At 45.8% G+C, this 14070-nt stretch overlaps 2 protein-coding genes across 3 annotated transcripts; both read left to right on the top strand.

Annotated features, from left to right (window-relative positions):
• Window positions 1-652: 652 nt before the first annotated feature.
• Window positions 653-4064, top strand: pex19 (peroxisomal biogenesis factor 19). 2 transcript variants are annotated; one of them, XM_053883435.1, is made up of 7 exons: window positions 653-810; window positions 1550-1638; window positions 1869-2120; window positions 2181-2354; window positions 2419-2586; window positions 2767-2811; window positions 3550-4064. In XM_053883435.1, exons 1-7 carry the CDS (start codon window positions 747-749, stop codon window positions 3562-3564), a joined length of 807 nt encoding a protein of 268 aa, XP_053739410.1. In that variant the 5' UTR covers window positions 653-746; the 3' UTR covers window positions 3565-4064. The 2 variants fall into 2 exon arrangements, with proteins under 2 accessions (XP_053739410.1, XP_053739409.1); XM_053883434.1 differs by having other exon boundaries at window positions 654-810; window positions 3050-4063.
• A 618-nt stretch (window positions 4065-4682) lies between these two features.
• On the top strand, window positions 4683-13749 carry copa (COPI coat complex subunit alpha). Its single transcript, XM_053883582.1, has 30 exons — window positions 4683-4885; window positions 5225-5338; window positions 5415-5488; window positions 5641-5721; window positions 5799-5875; window positions 5972-6081; window positions 7645-7754; window positions 8215-8314; window positions 8397-8615; window positions 8689-8839; window positions 8983-9049; window positions 9129-9204; window positions 9280-9362; window positions 9483-9708; window positions 9954-10092; window positions 10261-10423; window positions 10496-10642; window positions 10719-10908; window positions 10980-11075; window positions 11281-11369; window positions 11471-11594; window positions 11667-11756; window positions 11828-11931; window positions 11998-12144; window positions 12214-12354; window positions 12428-12610; window positions 12737-12847; window positions 12930-13091; window positions 13160-13354; window positions 13467-13749. The coding sequence occupies exons 1-30, from the start codon at window positions 4846-4848 to the stop codon at window positions 13524-13526; spliced, it is 3669 nt and encodes a 1222-aa protein (XP_053739557.1). The 5' UTR covers window positions 4683-4845; the 3' UTR covers window positions 13527-13749.
• The last annotated feature ends 321 nt before the right edge of the window (window positions 13750-14070 follow it).

Here is a 14070-nt window from a genome sequence, read left to right as displayed (position 1 = left end):
AACTCCAGCATTCTCCCTAGATTCAGTTAGCTGCTTTAAATGACCCTAACGTGATTCTGTTGTTCTACAGGCGGAGAATGTTGAACCAGATTGTGTGTTTTGTCCACCCTGCTCTCTTATTCAGGAGCATGGTGGATGGGGTGGCATGTTTTTTGCGATGGTTGTATGTTTTTTGAAGAAGTGATGGTTGCATATGGAAGGAATCCCGAGGGACTCAGTCCAGTTGTGGTCACTGACTTTATTATCTCTGGAGGGTCAGATGACAGGAGGGTAAGATAAGTGGGATGATGCACATGAAGATTCTGAGATAGACGGAAGGGTGGGTCGATGGATGAGTAATCGGTTGTGTAAATGGATAGAATGTAAATGGATAGAAGAATGGCTTAATGGGTGTGTGGATCGATGGCGAAATAAATTCATGGTTGATTAATTTGAAATGGCTAGATGAAGGGTTGTTTTGAATGAAAATGGTGACTCGAGGGAAATGCAAAAATAAACAGATGCTAGAGATTGATGAATAGATGAGGATAAATAGGACTGATTTTGATAAGTGGAGGTGAGCAGTTGCTTTTGTCTGATATTTATATTAAAGGTGGATTGAGAGTTCACCTCAGGATCTCACCATTTCCGAGTTTTGTCACTAGATGGCGCCGCGCAAGCTGTGTCGCCGCGTGACGCAAACATTGCGCGACTTTACTGGACGTCCACGTTAGTCACGTGACGCTGCTGTTTGGAAGAGAAGCAACATGGCGTCAGAGTCCGGAGAGTCTCCCGCCGGGCATGATGCCGAACTGGACGAGTTGTTGAACGGTAAGCGCGAATGAAAGCTTCATTCTTAACGTTTTTTGCAGCCCGTTCAGATTCAGGTGCGTGGCTTGACAGTGCGACACGTTCCCTCGTCTTGTGTCGCTGTTGTCGTCACGGAGTCGATGCATGTCCAAGTTACTTGACTGAGCCTGGGACTTCACTTCGGAGAAGTCATCTGAAGTTGAACTCCAGTGACTTATTTACTTCTGTCGACTTACTAATGTGGTCACTGTTGCACGTCGTTTGTTGTCATTCAGCTATGTGGGTCAGTAACCACACATTTGCCCTTGAACGAACCGACTAATCTCTATACAATTGCATCAATTGAGCGACGATGCAGTGTGTCACTCTGTATTGGTAATTGTTCTAAAGCGACACGTCATCATACCACGTCGATTCCTTCTTCCAGGTTACCAATTATTTACATCTTTGTATGACTGCATTATTGTGTTTACCAGTATGTCTAACAGTCATCCCAGTCTTTGGACCGTTGAGACTTGTTTACCTGAAATGCAAATGTGTGTTGACTTTATTTAATGACTATTGTACTAACTGCAATTCAACCACTGGATTAAAACTATAACCGATAATGAGAATATAATATAAATGTTCGTCAATTTAACCAAATATTGAAATAAAAAAAAATATGGCCCAATGTTTTGTCACTAACTTGCCAGTTAATTCAAACGTTCCTTGGTCTGCCTGCACAGATGTATCTTATCTCCTTGTTCTTAAACTTCAGATGCACTGGATGACTTTGACAAACAGCCCATACCTCCGGTCCCTGACCAGGCTGCGGCCCCGTCCTCCACCAGCAAGGGACCAGAGAAGGTTTGTGTTCAAGTAGCTGCTAGCTTTTTGTCCAAATCATCACGTTTCCCGGTGTTGAAGCTGTGATTTGGTTCAAAACCTGTCAAATCGTTTCAGATTGGCCCTTGCTAGTTCTTGCATGTTGGTTTATTAGCTAGCGATCAGATTAATTTTCCACACTGTGCTCAATAAACACATTCACTGCTCAGATCCAAAAGTTACTAAACTTGTGCTTGCTTTTGTGTGTATAGCCGCCGCCGCTGCTGGAGGACTGTAAGCTGTTTGAGACCCTGTTTGAGGGCGAGATGGCCGCCCAGGCCAGAGAGGAGTGGGAGAAAGCCATGAACGAGCTCGCCCAGGAGGAACCAGACCTGCTGCAGCATTTTAATAAACTGTCCGAAGCGGCGGGGAAAGTTGGCACAGACACTGCCTCTCAACAAGAATTCACCTCTTGTCTCAAAGACACGCTTAAAGGACTGGCCAAGAATGCTGACAACCTGCAGGTGAGCCACTTGGACAGCAGCGTGAGACAAGAGTGGAGCGTGTCTGACCGCTAACTTCAGTCCTCAGGTCTGGCCGGGGATGATCTTGTTAAAGCTCTGGAAGGTTTAGGACTGGAAGGTGATGGAGAAGGCGAAGGTGACGAAGCAAACATCCTTCCCATCATGCAGTCCATCATGCAGAACATCCTCTCAAAGGACGTGCTCTACCCATCCCTCAAAGAGATTACTACCAAGGTTTGTGTTCGATCTCTCTTTGTCCAGACGCCAGTATGCTAAATATCTTCCTCCACTTGAGCAGTACCCTGAGTGGCTGGAGGCCAACAAGTCCAGCCTCAGCCCAGAGGACTACCAACGCTACGAGCAGCAGGCCAAAGTCATGGGGGAAATCTGTGAGCATTTTGAGAAGGAAGAAGGAGAAGAAGACAAGGACATTATGTTTGAGCAAACCATGGACCTGATGCAAAAGGTTTGTCTCATTTAGCCTTAGACTTACCTTAAACTTTTGAGGTTATATTGCTAAATTCTGGCCTCCATTATTGAGTTGTGGACATGAACGTTGAGGCTTCCTTTTGAAGCTTTGTAAAGAAAATCCTGGAAAGGTCGTGTTGTTTTGTCATGTTACAGAACTGTTTCTTTTTTATGGCAGTTACAAGAACTTGGCCAGCCACCTAAGGAGCTTGCAGGATCTGCAGTAAGTTCCTCAATTTGAATGTTAAATTTGTTGCCTCAGTTTACGGTTTTAGGGGTGTCACAGTTCAGAAACTATGAGGGAGATTTAAGAGTGGTTATGAAAAAGTAAACCGGTAGATAGACATGGAAGGACACAAGCTGTGCAAGGTAACTTGCCTAAAACGGGAACATGAACTCCCGCTATGAACCAGAGCAAAAATGTGAGTAACCAAAAACGTATCTGGACTTCTCCCCTGCAGCCTCCAGGCTTCAACTTTGATATGGACTCCCTGAATCTTCCGGGTGGTGCTGAGGGGGGGGCGGCAGATCAGTGTTCCATCATGTGACGGGCCTGCCTTTCGGAGCGTCACGGTCCACCGAGCCTTCACCTGTTCGTGTCAGCAATGAGGAGGCGGCGATGTGAACGAACCCCCAGACTGTCAGGAGACTTTGTGGTGGCAGGAAACCACCAACCAGCAGGGAACACACACTTATTGCCAACTTTTAACTCAGTAGTCTCTGGTCTGATTTTTAACCAGTCCCTGTCAATGCGCCCGACCACTGCCGTCGATTTTATAAACCTAAAGGAAACTTGTAACTGCTGCTGCTGCTGCACCGTGTGAGCTGGCCCGACCGGGTCGCGGTGATGTGCAGGTTTAGGGCATCTATAGTTTCTGTTCATTTCATTAACTATTAACGTATTTAATTGAATTAATTAATTAATGGTTGAATATTTGTCATCCTTTTTAATATTTTCCAGCCAAACCTACAATGATCCTCCTGTTGTGACTGAGAGGATGATTTCCTGATGCCTTCTGCTCCAGTGAATTTAGTGTGAACTCCCTGTGCAGAGTGCTTCCCATAGATCTGGGTTGTTTTAAAGTGCTGAAGCGTTGAGTGGCGTGTAATGGATTGTTTACATCACAGCATGTGTCTTCAGTTATCAGTTTAAAATCACATTAAGTGTCATTCCAATAGATTCTATTGCACAGAGGGTGGAGCCTGGAAAGTGCACTCGATCGCCTGAGAGGATGGATTGTTTGCATTATTCCTCAGCTGATGATGCAGCAGAGATGAGTCGAGAAATTGCTGTGTGTATGGGGTGACAAAAGAACTGGCTGGAGATCAGATTCACTTCCGTCATGACGCCTTCATCAATCAACTGTCAGTGGCACAAAGAAGTTCAGCATCCAGTGCAGAATTTTCTTTGTACTTGTAAATAAAAAACAAGTTAAGGAAATTGTACTCATTTGTTGTGCTTATGTTCCCATGTGATCTGTTTCATCATAATGTCAGGTATTCGGTCCTTTTGAATAGTTAAAAATTGAATCTATTATTTGAGTGTAATCTCATACTGAATGTAAAATATAACAACCATGAGTCGTACTTAATAATGATAAAAAATATTGTTTTCATTAAGATACACAGAATATTGGCTGTATTTTTATTATAGTATATGTAATTTCCCCATCGTGTTATGCTATCTTTCAATCTTTCTAAATGTACCTTCTTTAATTGCATATTTTTAACATAAGTATATGTTAAAGATAAATCTGTTATCGCATTTTTACACGTAAAACACACCCCTCAATGGTCAATGTGATTTAATTTGAAATATTGTAACAGATTTTGTGAGCAAAATATATTCTCAAATATATTATTTCTGCACAGTCTCCCAAACCATAATATCATCATTCGACCGACTGCAACTCTTATTTAAAAAATCTCAACACAAACAAGACTGATGTGGCAAAGTAAATCAGACTGTATAGAACTAGATCGCATAGATCCGCTCTATTGAAGTGGTGCCTGTTGCAGTTCATTGCGTTGCAGCTCTGTATGGTATATGTCTATAGTCCGCCGCCGTGGAGCTTTCTGCGTCATTGAAAAACTTTATTGTTCAAAACCGGAAGACAAAACTGGATACGTGTCAGGAAGCGGAGCTCGAGCCGAAGGCCACTGGACTCTGCTTCCTTGCAGCCTTTAACATTTTTATATCTCTGCGTCTGCTGGGATATAACTTGCAAAAGGGGTAGACAAGTCCTCGCTGGTGATCATGTTGACCAAATTTGAGACCAAGTCGGCGCGCGTTAAAGGTAACGTATCGTGTAGCACGGAAGCTAAATCCGGGGGCTAACGCTAGCTGGACCTGCCTGTCATACAAAACGGTGTCATTCTACCGCCGTCTTCATATGATATGATATGATATGATATGATATGATATGATATGATTCTTAAATGCATGTTGACGTAAATGTTATAGTTATATATTTTTGTTTCTGTATTTCTACAATGTGCTTCGCTGTATCACCCGGCTAGCAGCATTAGTTAGCAGCGCTGTCTCCCCGTTATCATTCATTCAGCTCTGAAGCAGTGTATCACTAGTTGTTGTAAAGTTCAAATGTGACAGTTGCTCTTCATTGTCTCTGTTCCAGGCCTGAGTTTCCATCCTAAAAGGCCATGGGTTCTTGCCAGTTTGCACAACGGAGTGATCCAGCTGTGGGATTATCGAATGTGCACATTGATAGACAAGTTTGATGAGCATGACGGTGAGTCAGGAAAATAGTTTTGCTTGCTTTTAAATCTGATCGGTCTCCATAACATTTTTTTTTTTTTTATCGGCAGGCCCTGTCAGAGGCATTGATTTTCATAAACAGCAGCCGCTCTTTGTGTCTGGAGGAGATGACTACAAAATAAAGGTTTCTTTTGAGTCATGAAACTTTTTCTGTAAAAGTGATGCTGTTTCTTTTGCAATAAGAACCTTGTTTAATGTGATAATCGAGTTTCCTATCAGAAAAAAAATTTTGAAATTGAGCACTTTTCATTTTTTTTTTTTCACTTTTTCATTCAGGTGTGGAACTACAAACTGAGGCGTTGCCTCTTCACACTCCTTGGTCACCTGGATTATATCAGAACCACCTTCTTTCATCATGTGAGATATTTTACTTCTATTTTATTTCGTGTTTTCAACTACTGTTGTATAATGTTTTATTTGTTTTATCTATGCAGGAGTACCCATGGATCCTGAGTGCCTCAGATGACCAGACTATTCGTATTTGGAACTGGCAATCCAGGACTTGTGTCTGGTAAGATCTCTATTTGTCCTCATTAATATCCACTGTGCTTAATGTGAATTGCTCTAACAGCTAATCTGGTTATAAAATCTCTCTGTTCTTCCGCAGCGTTCTGACCGGCCACAATCACTACGTCATGTGTGCTCAGTTCCACCCCTCGGAGGATCTAGTGGTGTCTGCCAGTCTGGATCAAACTGTGCGGGTGTGGGATATCTCTGGTGAGAGCTCGGAGAAGGCAGTGTAGAGGGTTCCCGGTCCTATGATGGGGAGAACGGGGGTAGTGGTATTTACAGTGAGGAAGAAGAGGGTGAGATGTGTGTCTTAACCCTCTCCTTCCTCCCCAAAATGTACTATGGGCTGCTTGATGGAACACCTCTTCTCTCAAAAACAACCTGAATTATTCATTTACATTTCAGTATTCTGACAAACTGAGTGTGAATAATTCAGATTTCAACCGAAAGTGTGTTCTCACTGAGATGAAGGTGTTTGTGTCTGAGCATGCTCTGAGTGTTTGCCTGGTGTTTTTCTTGCTCTCTTCTAACCCTGATACTCACTGAACCACCTATTACTTCCAGTCTTTCACTTTTATCTTCTAATAGCCACATTCATATCTCTGTGGTTCGTCCTCATGTTGTAACCTCATTGTTTTATCCTCTCTACACATTAGTTATTAATGCACATTATTTTCCTGCTCGTATTAACACATCTGAAACTGAACATGCATCTACATTCAACATCTTTTTCTGAAATATTTCATAACAATGGGGAAACAAACTTTGTGTTTTCATAATGTTTGTTTCTCATAATACAATTGTGCAAAATGCATCTGACGCATCTCTATAGACACATTTTACTGACTTTGCATTCTACTCTCAGTCATTTTTTTTCATTCAAATATTTTCACAACACAAACCCTTGCTGCCCCTCAGTCAAGATCCTCCCACTCATTCCGAAATGTACCGTCGCTTCACACTGTTTAGCACAGCTGTTGTAATCCCATACATCTAACTTGCTTAACCGTAAAGTATTGTAGTTAAATGCTTTGTCACAGACTCAGCATGACTCTTGCATGTTCTTAACTGAAGTTTGACATGAAGACACATCTTCATGTGTGTGAGCTGGTTCTGTTTGTCGCCTACCAGCCAGTCTTACAATATTGCATGCAACTGACTTGTATGCATGAACAGCTGTAACATTAACCTGAGTCCCTCTTATGCCTCAGTTCCAAAGCCCATCTTCACAGTGCCAACCACCCACCCACCTTCCCGCCCACATTAGCCCGGTCCACTCACTCCACCAGTCCTCATCCATCGCTCCTCCCAGAAACATCTGCCCCTGCACTCAGTGCCCTGTGTCCCTTCCCTCCATGTTGCTGCTGCTGGACTGACTGTTCACCTAGTCTGTTCAGCAGGCTGATGTCAAGAACGCAAAATTTGTTTTCTCACCTTCTTTTACCATCCCAGCCTTTGAGTCTGAGAATCATCTGATCATGCTGTACTTTTGATTCATTAACCTGAACAATCAACCTGCTCCTGCTACCTTTTGATTATTCCCAGACTTAATATGGAGGGGACTGAGTCAACAAATGTTGCGTTTGGGTTTCACTCCTGTGTGTGTGTGTGTTCAGCAGTCCAACAGCACCACAGCTGTAGCAGAAATGTCTCCCTTTATTATTACCAACAGTGTTGTTAACTAATTTCTTCTGGTGTTTCTGTTCCCTTTGTGTCGTGTGACTCCAAATGCCTCCTCCTCCCGCACGGTGCTTTTACTGTCGGTTCCAGGTCTGAGGAAGAAGAACTTGTCTCCTGGTGCCGTCGAGACAGAGGTTCGAGGAATCTCTGGTGTCGACTTGTTTGGGGCCTCAGATGCTGTGGTCAAACACGTGCTGGAGGTATATCTTGTTTCTTATCCAACATTGGTTCTAAATCATATGGTGCCCGAATTTTCTGGAGCAGTGAGTCTTGTTCCAGAAAGAACCTCTTATAGAAATGTGAAATGCTTAGTCCAGTGACTCACCTTGACAAGTCGAACCCTGCAGCCTGTGACTGACTAATTGAGGGATTAATAAGTCAAGAGATTTAGTATGCTAATAGATTAACAGGAACGATGAAACCAAGGACGTTGACACCAAAACGCAGAGCGAGGAAAACACACAGGGACATGGAAAAACCTGAAACAGAAAACAGCCGAATCAAAACTCATGCCTGACTAAGAGGGACTACGAAACTGGAAACAGAAACACACAAAAAAACAGAAATGGCAAAATAAAAGCACGAAAACCCAACAGAAGACCTAGTTTTCTCTTCTGAAATATGCTACAGTTTTAACCACAGGATGCGTTTCTGTGTCAGGGTCATGACCGTGGGGTCAACTGGGCATCATTCCATCCCAGCATGCCCCTCATAGTGTCTGGCGCTGACGACAGGCAGGTCAAGATCTGGAGGATGAACGGTAGGAAGACTCGGGTTGTTTTGTCCATGTCGGTGTCTATGTAATCGAAATGTAATCCTCTTGTGGGTTCCTCTCCCTATAGAGTCCAAGGCATGGGAGCTGGACACGTGCCGTGGCCACTACAACAACGTGTCCTGCGCTGTTTTCCACCCGCGCCAGGAGCTCATCCTGTCCAACTCCGAGGACAAGAGCATTCGGGTTTGGGACATGTCCAAGAGGACCGGAGTGCAGACCTTCCGTCGAGATCACGACCGGTTCTGGGTCCTCGGGGCTCACCCCAACCTTAACCTGTTTGCTGCTGGTATGATTCGCTCAGCTTATGGTGTCTCAGCACTGACTTCCAAGATTAACTGTAACTTGGATCATCTCTTCAGGTCATGACAGTGGCATGATCGTATTCAAGCTGGAGCGTGAGCGGCCAGCGTATGCTGTTCATGGCAACATGCTCTACTACGTAAAGGACCGCTTCCTCCGTCAACTGGACTTCAACAGCAGCAAGGACACAGCTGTCATGCAGCTCCGCAGGTACTGCTCAAGACAATGATTCTATGTAACATTAGTCATTCTTTGTCTGCCTAAATATGTAGTTGATCATTGAGGGGCTTACGCAGCATTTTGTCAAAAAAAAAAGTCACACTAATGAATTCATGTTTATATTTCTTCTCCAGTGGCTCCAAATTTCCAGTGTTCAGTATGTCGTACAACCCAGCTGAAAACTCTGTACTGCTCTGCACGGTGAGTGACAGAAGACAACCAACCTGTTTGTCTCCACATTCCTAGTTGTTTATCTAGTTGTTCCCCCTATCTCCTACAGAGGGCGACCAACCTGGAGAACAGCACCTATGACCTCTATTCCATCCCCAAAGAGAGTGACTCCCAGAACCCTGATGGTACCGACTGTTGCCACATTTAGGAATGATCTTGTTTCGCTGTCGGCACAGTTGCTGATGTTTCTCTCCTAACAGCACCAGAAGGGAAACGTTCCTCTGGTCTGACTGCAGTCTGGGTGGCCAGGAACAGATTTGCTGTCTTGGATCGAATGCACTCGGTACGTCCACTGTCATGTCCTGCTACGAGAGTGTCATCAAAATGTTATCATTACTAGAAGAGTCAAATTAAATGTGATTTTTCTTCGTGCTCAGAAACCAAGACTGTTTTCATTTCACAGCTGTTGATCAAGAATCTGAAGAACGAAATCGTCAAGAAGGTTCAGGTGCCGAGCTGTGAGGAGATCTTCTACGCCGGCACTGGCTCACTGCTGCTCCGAGACGCAGACGGGGTCACGCTGTTCGATGTGCAGCAGAAGCGCTCGCTGGCCACTGTCAAGATCGCCAAGGTCAAGTACGTGGTGTGGAGCGCAGACACCAGCCACGTGGCACTACTGGCCAAGCACGGTGAGTAGAAGAACTCCTGCCCTCTTAAGTGAGTCGCATGCTGTAAAAATGTTTTTCCTGTTGGGATGATTAGATTTAGCCCTCACTGACAGTGTTAGGAGGAAGTAAGATGATATTCTAGGGAAAAGCTTGCTGTGGGTTCTAAATTCCCTTTATGTAATTATACGTTGACATTTGTGGATGAGTCAAGGCAGAAGTCTTGCAGTGATCCAGGTGTCCTGACTCGATCTGGTGTTGTCCTGCAGCCATCATGATTTGCAACCGTAAGCTGGAGAGTCTGTGCAACATCCACGAGAACATCCGGGTGAAGAGCGGAGCGTGGGACGAGAGTGGCGTCTTCATCTACACCACGTCCAACCACATCAAATACGCCCTCACCTCTGGGTATGAGCTCAAACACAAACTCACCAGCTGAAGTTGATCTATAGATGATGTTATTTTTTAGTGAAATTATATTTTTCAGTCGTTGTGCAACTTATGTCCAGCAGGTGGCAGAGACGTACCGTGATTGAGATTGTGTGAACTGAGCATTCTTCTGTCCTCTGTGTGCAGGGATCATGGCATCATCCGGACCCTGGATCTGCCCATCTATGTGACCCGTGTCAGAGGGAACAGCGTCTACTGCCTGGACCGGGAGTGCAGACCACGTGTCCTCACTATCGACCCGACAGAGTACCGCTTCAAACTTGCCCTGGTCAACCGCAAATACGATGAGGTCAGTCCCAGATCAGGTCAACGAGAGTCCTGTTGGTTTCTCCTGCTTGATCTGAGCTTCTCTCGCTGCAAGGTGCTCCACATGGTGCGTAACGCCAAGCTTGTGGGTCAGTCCATCATCGCCTACCTGCAGAAAAAGGGTTACCCAGAGGTGGCGCTGCACTTTGTTAAAGATGAGAAAACCCGCTTCAGTCTGGCTCTGGAGTGCGGCAACATTGAGGTACACTTCAGGTTCAGCTTGCCAAAATGGCTGCTGGTGATCCGTGTTGTATTGAAGTCTCCAATCAAACCACCAGGTGGCGCTGGAGGCAGCCAAGGCTCTGGACGAGCGTAGCTGCTGGGAGCGTCTGGGCGAGGCAGCGCTGCTGCAGGGTCATCACCAGGTGGTGGAGATGTGCTACCAGAGGACAAAGAACTTTGACAAGCTCACCTTCCTCTACCTCATCACCGGAAACCTGGCAAAGCTGCGCAAGATGATGAAGATCGGTACGTGGTGTCAGGATGTCATGTGTGTCGTGCTCAGGCCAGAAGCTGAAGCCTGTTCTCTCCTCCGGCAGCTGAGATCAGGAAGGACATGAGCGGGCACTACCAGGCCGCCCTGTACCTGGGAGATGTCAGCGAGAGGGTTCGCATCCTGAAGAACTGTGGCCAGAGTGAGTTCTGTTTATTGTTTCATTTAGTTCTTCCAATCATCTTTCTTTTGAATATTAATATGGTGTTCGGTAATGGAATACAAAACTACACTTTTAATCACTGCAGAATTCTCTATTAACATAGTATATGTAAATATAAAAACAAATGAGTCATGTGTATATTGTGCCAGGCATTGTTGCTCAGCGTAACATTTCGGTCTCCTAGAGTCCCTGGCGTACCTCACTGCTGCCACTCATGGACTGGATGAGGAAGCTGAGGCTCTGAAGGAGACCTTTGATCCTGAAAAGGAAACGGTACGTTTAAAAAGTGCTGTTTTCCTAGAGTCGTTCAAGGTTGGATCAGTACAAGTTAAGTGGAATAGCCTGAATAAAATTGTCAATCGTTCCCGTAACAGCTCCCAGAGATTGATCCAAATGCACAGCTGCTGCAGCCGCCGCCTCCCATCAACCCCCTGGACACCAACTGGCCTCTCCTCACAGTGTCCAAGGGCTTCTTCGAGGGTGCCATCGCTGCCAAGGGTGAGTTTACTGAAGTAAACAGCTGGTGTATCTTGGTCAGGCATCAGCTCATCTAATAACTCAAACCTCTAGGTAAAGCCGGTCAGATGGCTGCTGACCTGGACATGGATGCTTCTGGAGGAGAAGGATGGGGTGATGATGCCGAGCTAGTGCTTGATGAAGGTAGGTTCAGGACACGGCCGGTTGAGTGGTTGGACAAAGTCAATCCTTTTAAATTGTCTTTTGCCTCTCAGACGGCTTCATGGATGCTCAGGAAGGTTTGGGAGATGATGGACTCGGCAAAGAGGAAGGTGGTGGTTGGGAGGTGGAGGAGGACCTGGACCTTCCTCCTGAGCTGGTGAGGGAACATAGAACTGGAGCATCTTTGAGAGGAACGTCGTGTGAAAATGCTTTTCCCCTCCAGGACTTGCCATCTGGTGCAGGAGCAGGTGGGGACGAGGGCTTCTTTGTCCCACCCACCAAGGGCATCAGTCCCACCCAGATGTGGTGCAACAACTCTCAGCTGCCGGTGGATCACATGCTGGCTGGCTCCTTTGAAACTGCTATGAGAGTGAGTTGGCTATGAGTGGTTCAACACTGTTGTCAGTTGGTAACCTAAAATATCTGCCCCCCCTCACAGCTGCTCCACGACCAAGTCGGAGTGGTCAACTTTGGACCCTACAAGTCTCTGTTCATGCAGACTCTGTCCAGAGGCCGGACCTGCTACCTGGGCCTGCCCTCGCTGCCGTGCCTGAGGGGGAACCCCCAGAGGAACTGGAAGGTGAGACCAAGTTCGCAGCTCCTGATTTTGATCCAGCCGAGTCAAAACTGAGTCGCCTTTTGACTTTGCTCAGGACTGCGGGGCAAAGCAGGGTCTGCCCGCTGTAGGACTTCGCCTGGCCGACCTTATTGCCCGCCTTCAGCAGTGCTACCAGCTGACCACTGCAGGGCGCTTTGAGGAGGCTGTGGAGCGCTTCAGAGCCATCCTGCTGTCAGTGCCACTGCTGGTGGTTGATAACAAGCAGGAGATTGCTGAGGTGAGAATCTGCCTTCTTCACCGTCAGCCTGGGCTCCCTAACCGTCTCCATACATGAGCTCTTGTCCTCCTGAATGATGACTTACTAGTTGTTACTGACATAATTTGTTTCTTTTTTGTTCTTTAGGCTCAGCAGCTGATAACAATCTGCAAAGAGTACATCGTAGGTCTGACCATGGAGACTGAGAGGAAGAAGCTTCCTAAAGACACTCTGGATCAGCAGAAGAGGCTGTGTGAGGCAAGTTTAAGTCAAGTTTATAGCCTTTGTTTAAATCACAGCCTCCTCCTCAAACATCAACTTTCTCCGTCCGCATCCACAGATGGCCGCCTACTTCACCCACTGTAACCTGCAGCCGGTCCACATGGTGCTGGTTCTGCGAACGGCTCTCAACCTCTTCTTCAAACTGCGCAACTTCAAGACAGCGGCAGGGTTTGCTCGCCGCCTGCTGGAGCTGGGGCCCAAACCTGACGTTGCTCAGCAGGTGAGTCGACCGTGGCGACGGCTTACGTCTGTGATCTTTTGGGGTCACACTTCTGTTTGTCTCCTCAGACCCGCAAGATCCTGGCAGCATGTGAGAAGACTTTGACCGATGGACACCAGCTGAACTACGACCCTCACAATCCATTTGACCTGTGCGCCGCCTCCTTCATCCCCCTGTACCGCGGACGTCCTGTCGAGAAGTGTCCTCTGTCTGGAGCCTGTTACTGTCCCACGTACAAAGGCCAGATCTGCAGGGTGACTCAGGTGAGTACCTTTAAATCACCAGTTTTTTCAGGCCAATACTATTGTTCATTTTTAGTTGTTGCTGAAACAGGTATGAGTAACTTCCTCGTGCCCATCTTTTATTGTTTTTCAGGTGACAGAGATCGGCAAGGACGTGATCGGCCTGCGCGTGAGTCCACTTCAGTTCCGCTGAGCGTGAAGACGGAAAGAAGAATCTGTTCAACAAGTCCACAATATAGATTTAACTATGTGAGAATGTATGCCTTCACAGTGATAAGAGTTTTAATTCCTTCTGCTCCTCTGTGCTCTTCTCTGCATTGGCTTTATCTTAACAACTGCTGCACAATTCTGCTTCTGTCTTGAGATAAAACAATCCCAACTTCTATGTATGAAAGAAATAAAACAATGCCACAAGATGGACTGTTTCTGTGCGCAGTGATTCAGATTCTGCATTCAGCTTCCTGTTAATGGTAACCATGTGTTGCGACACTCAGTCTGCACATTTGTTCCTTTTCTGCCCTCTGATGAAGGAGCTAACCTCTGCAATCGGGACCCAAATGTCATATACATACCCATATGTGTATATGTCTAGTTGCAAGGAGACTTCAAAGATTGTTTGGTTTGCTGAAGCAGGTACATCGCTGTGTGTGAAGAGTCAGGATTGACTTGAAAAATTTTATTAGCAAAGAGTCTTAATGTAAGTTATGTTTCTGTAGTGTAGTGCACCTGTTACGCCT

Source organism: Synchiropus splendidus, chromosome 13 (genome assembly GCF_027744825.2).
Source record: "Synchiropus splendidus isolate RoL2022-P1 chromosome 13, RoL_Sspl_1.0, whole genome shotgun sequence".
In the NCBI taxonomy this organism is placed as follows: Eukaryota; Metazoa; Chordata; class Actinopteri; order Syngnathiformes; family Callionymidae; genus Synchiropus; species Synchiropus splendidus.
This window is presented reverse-complemented; position numbering and strand designations above follow the sequence as displayed.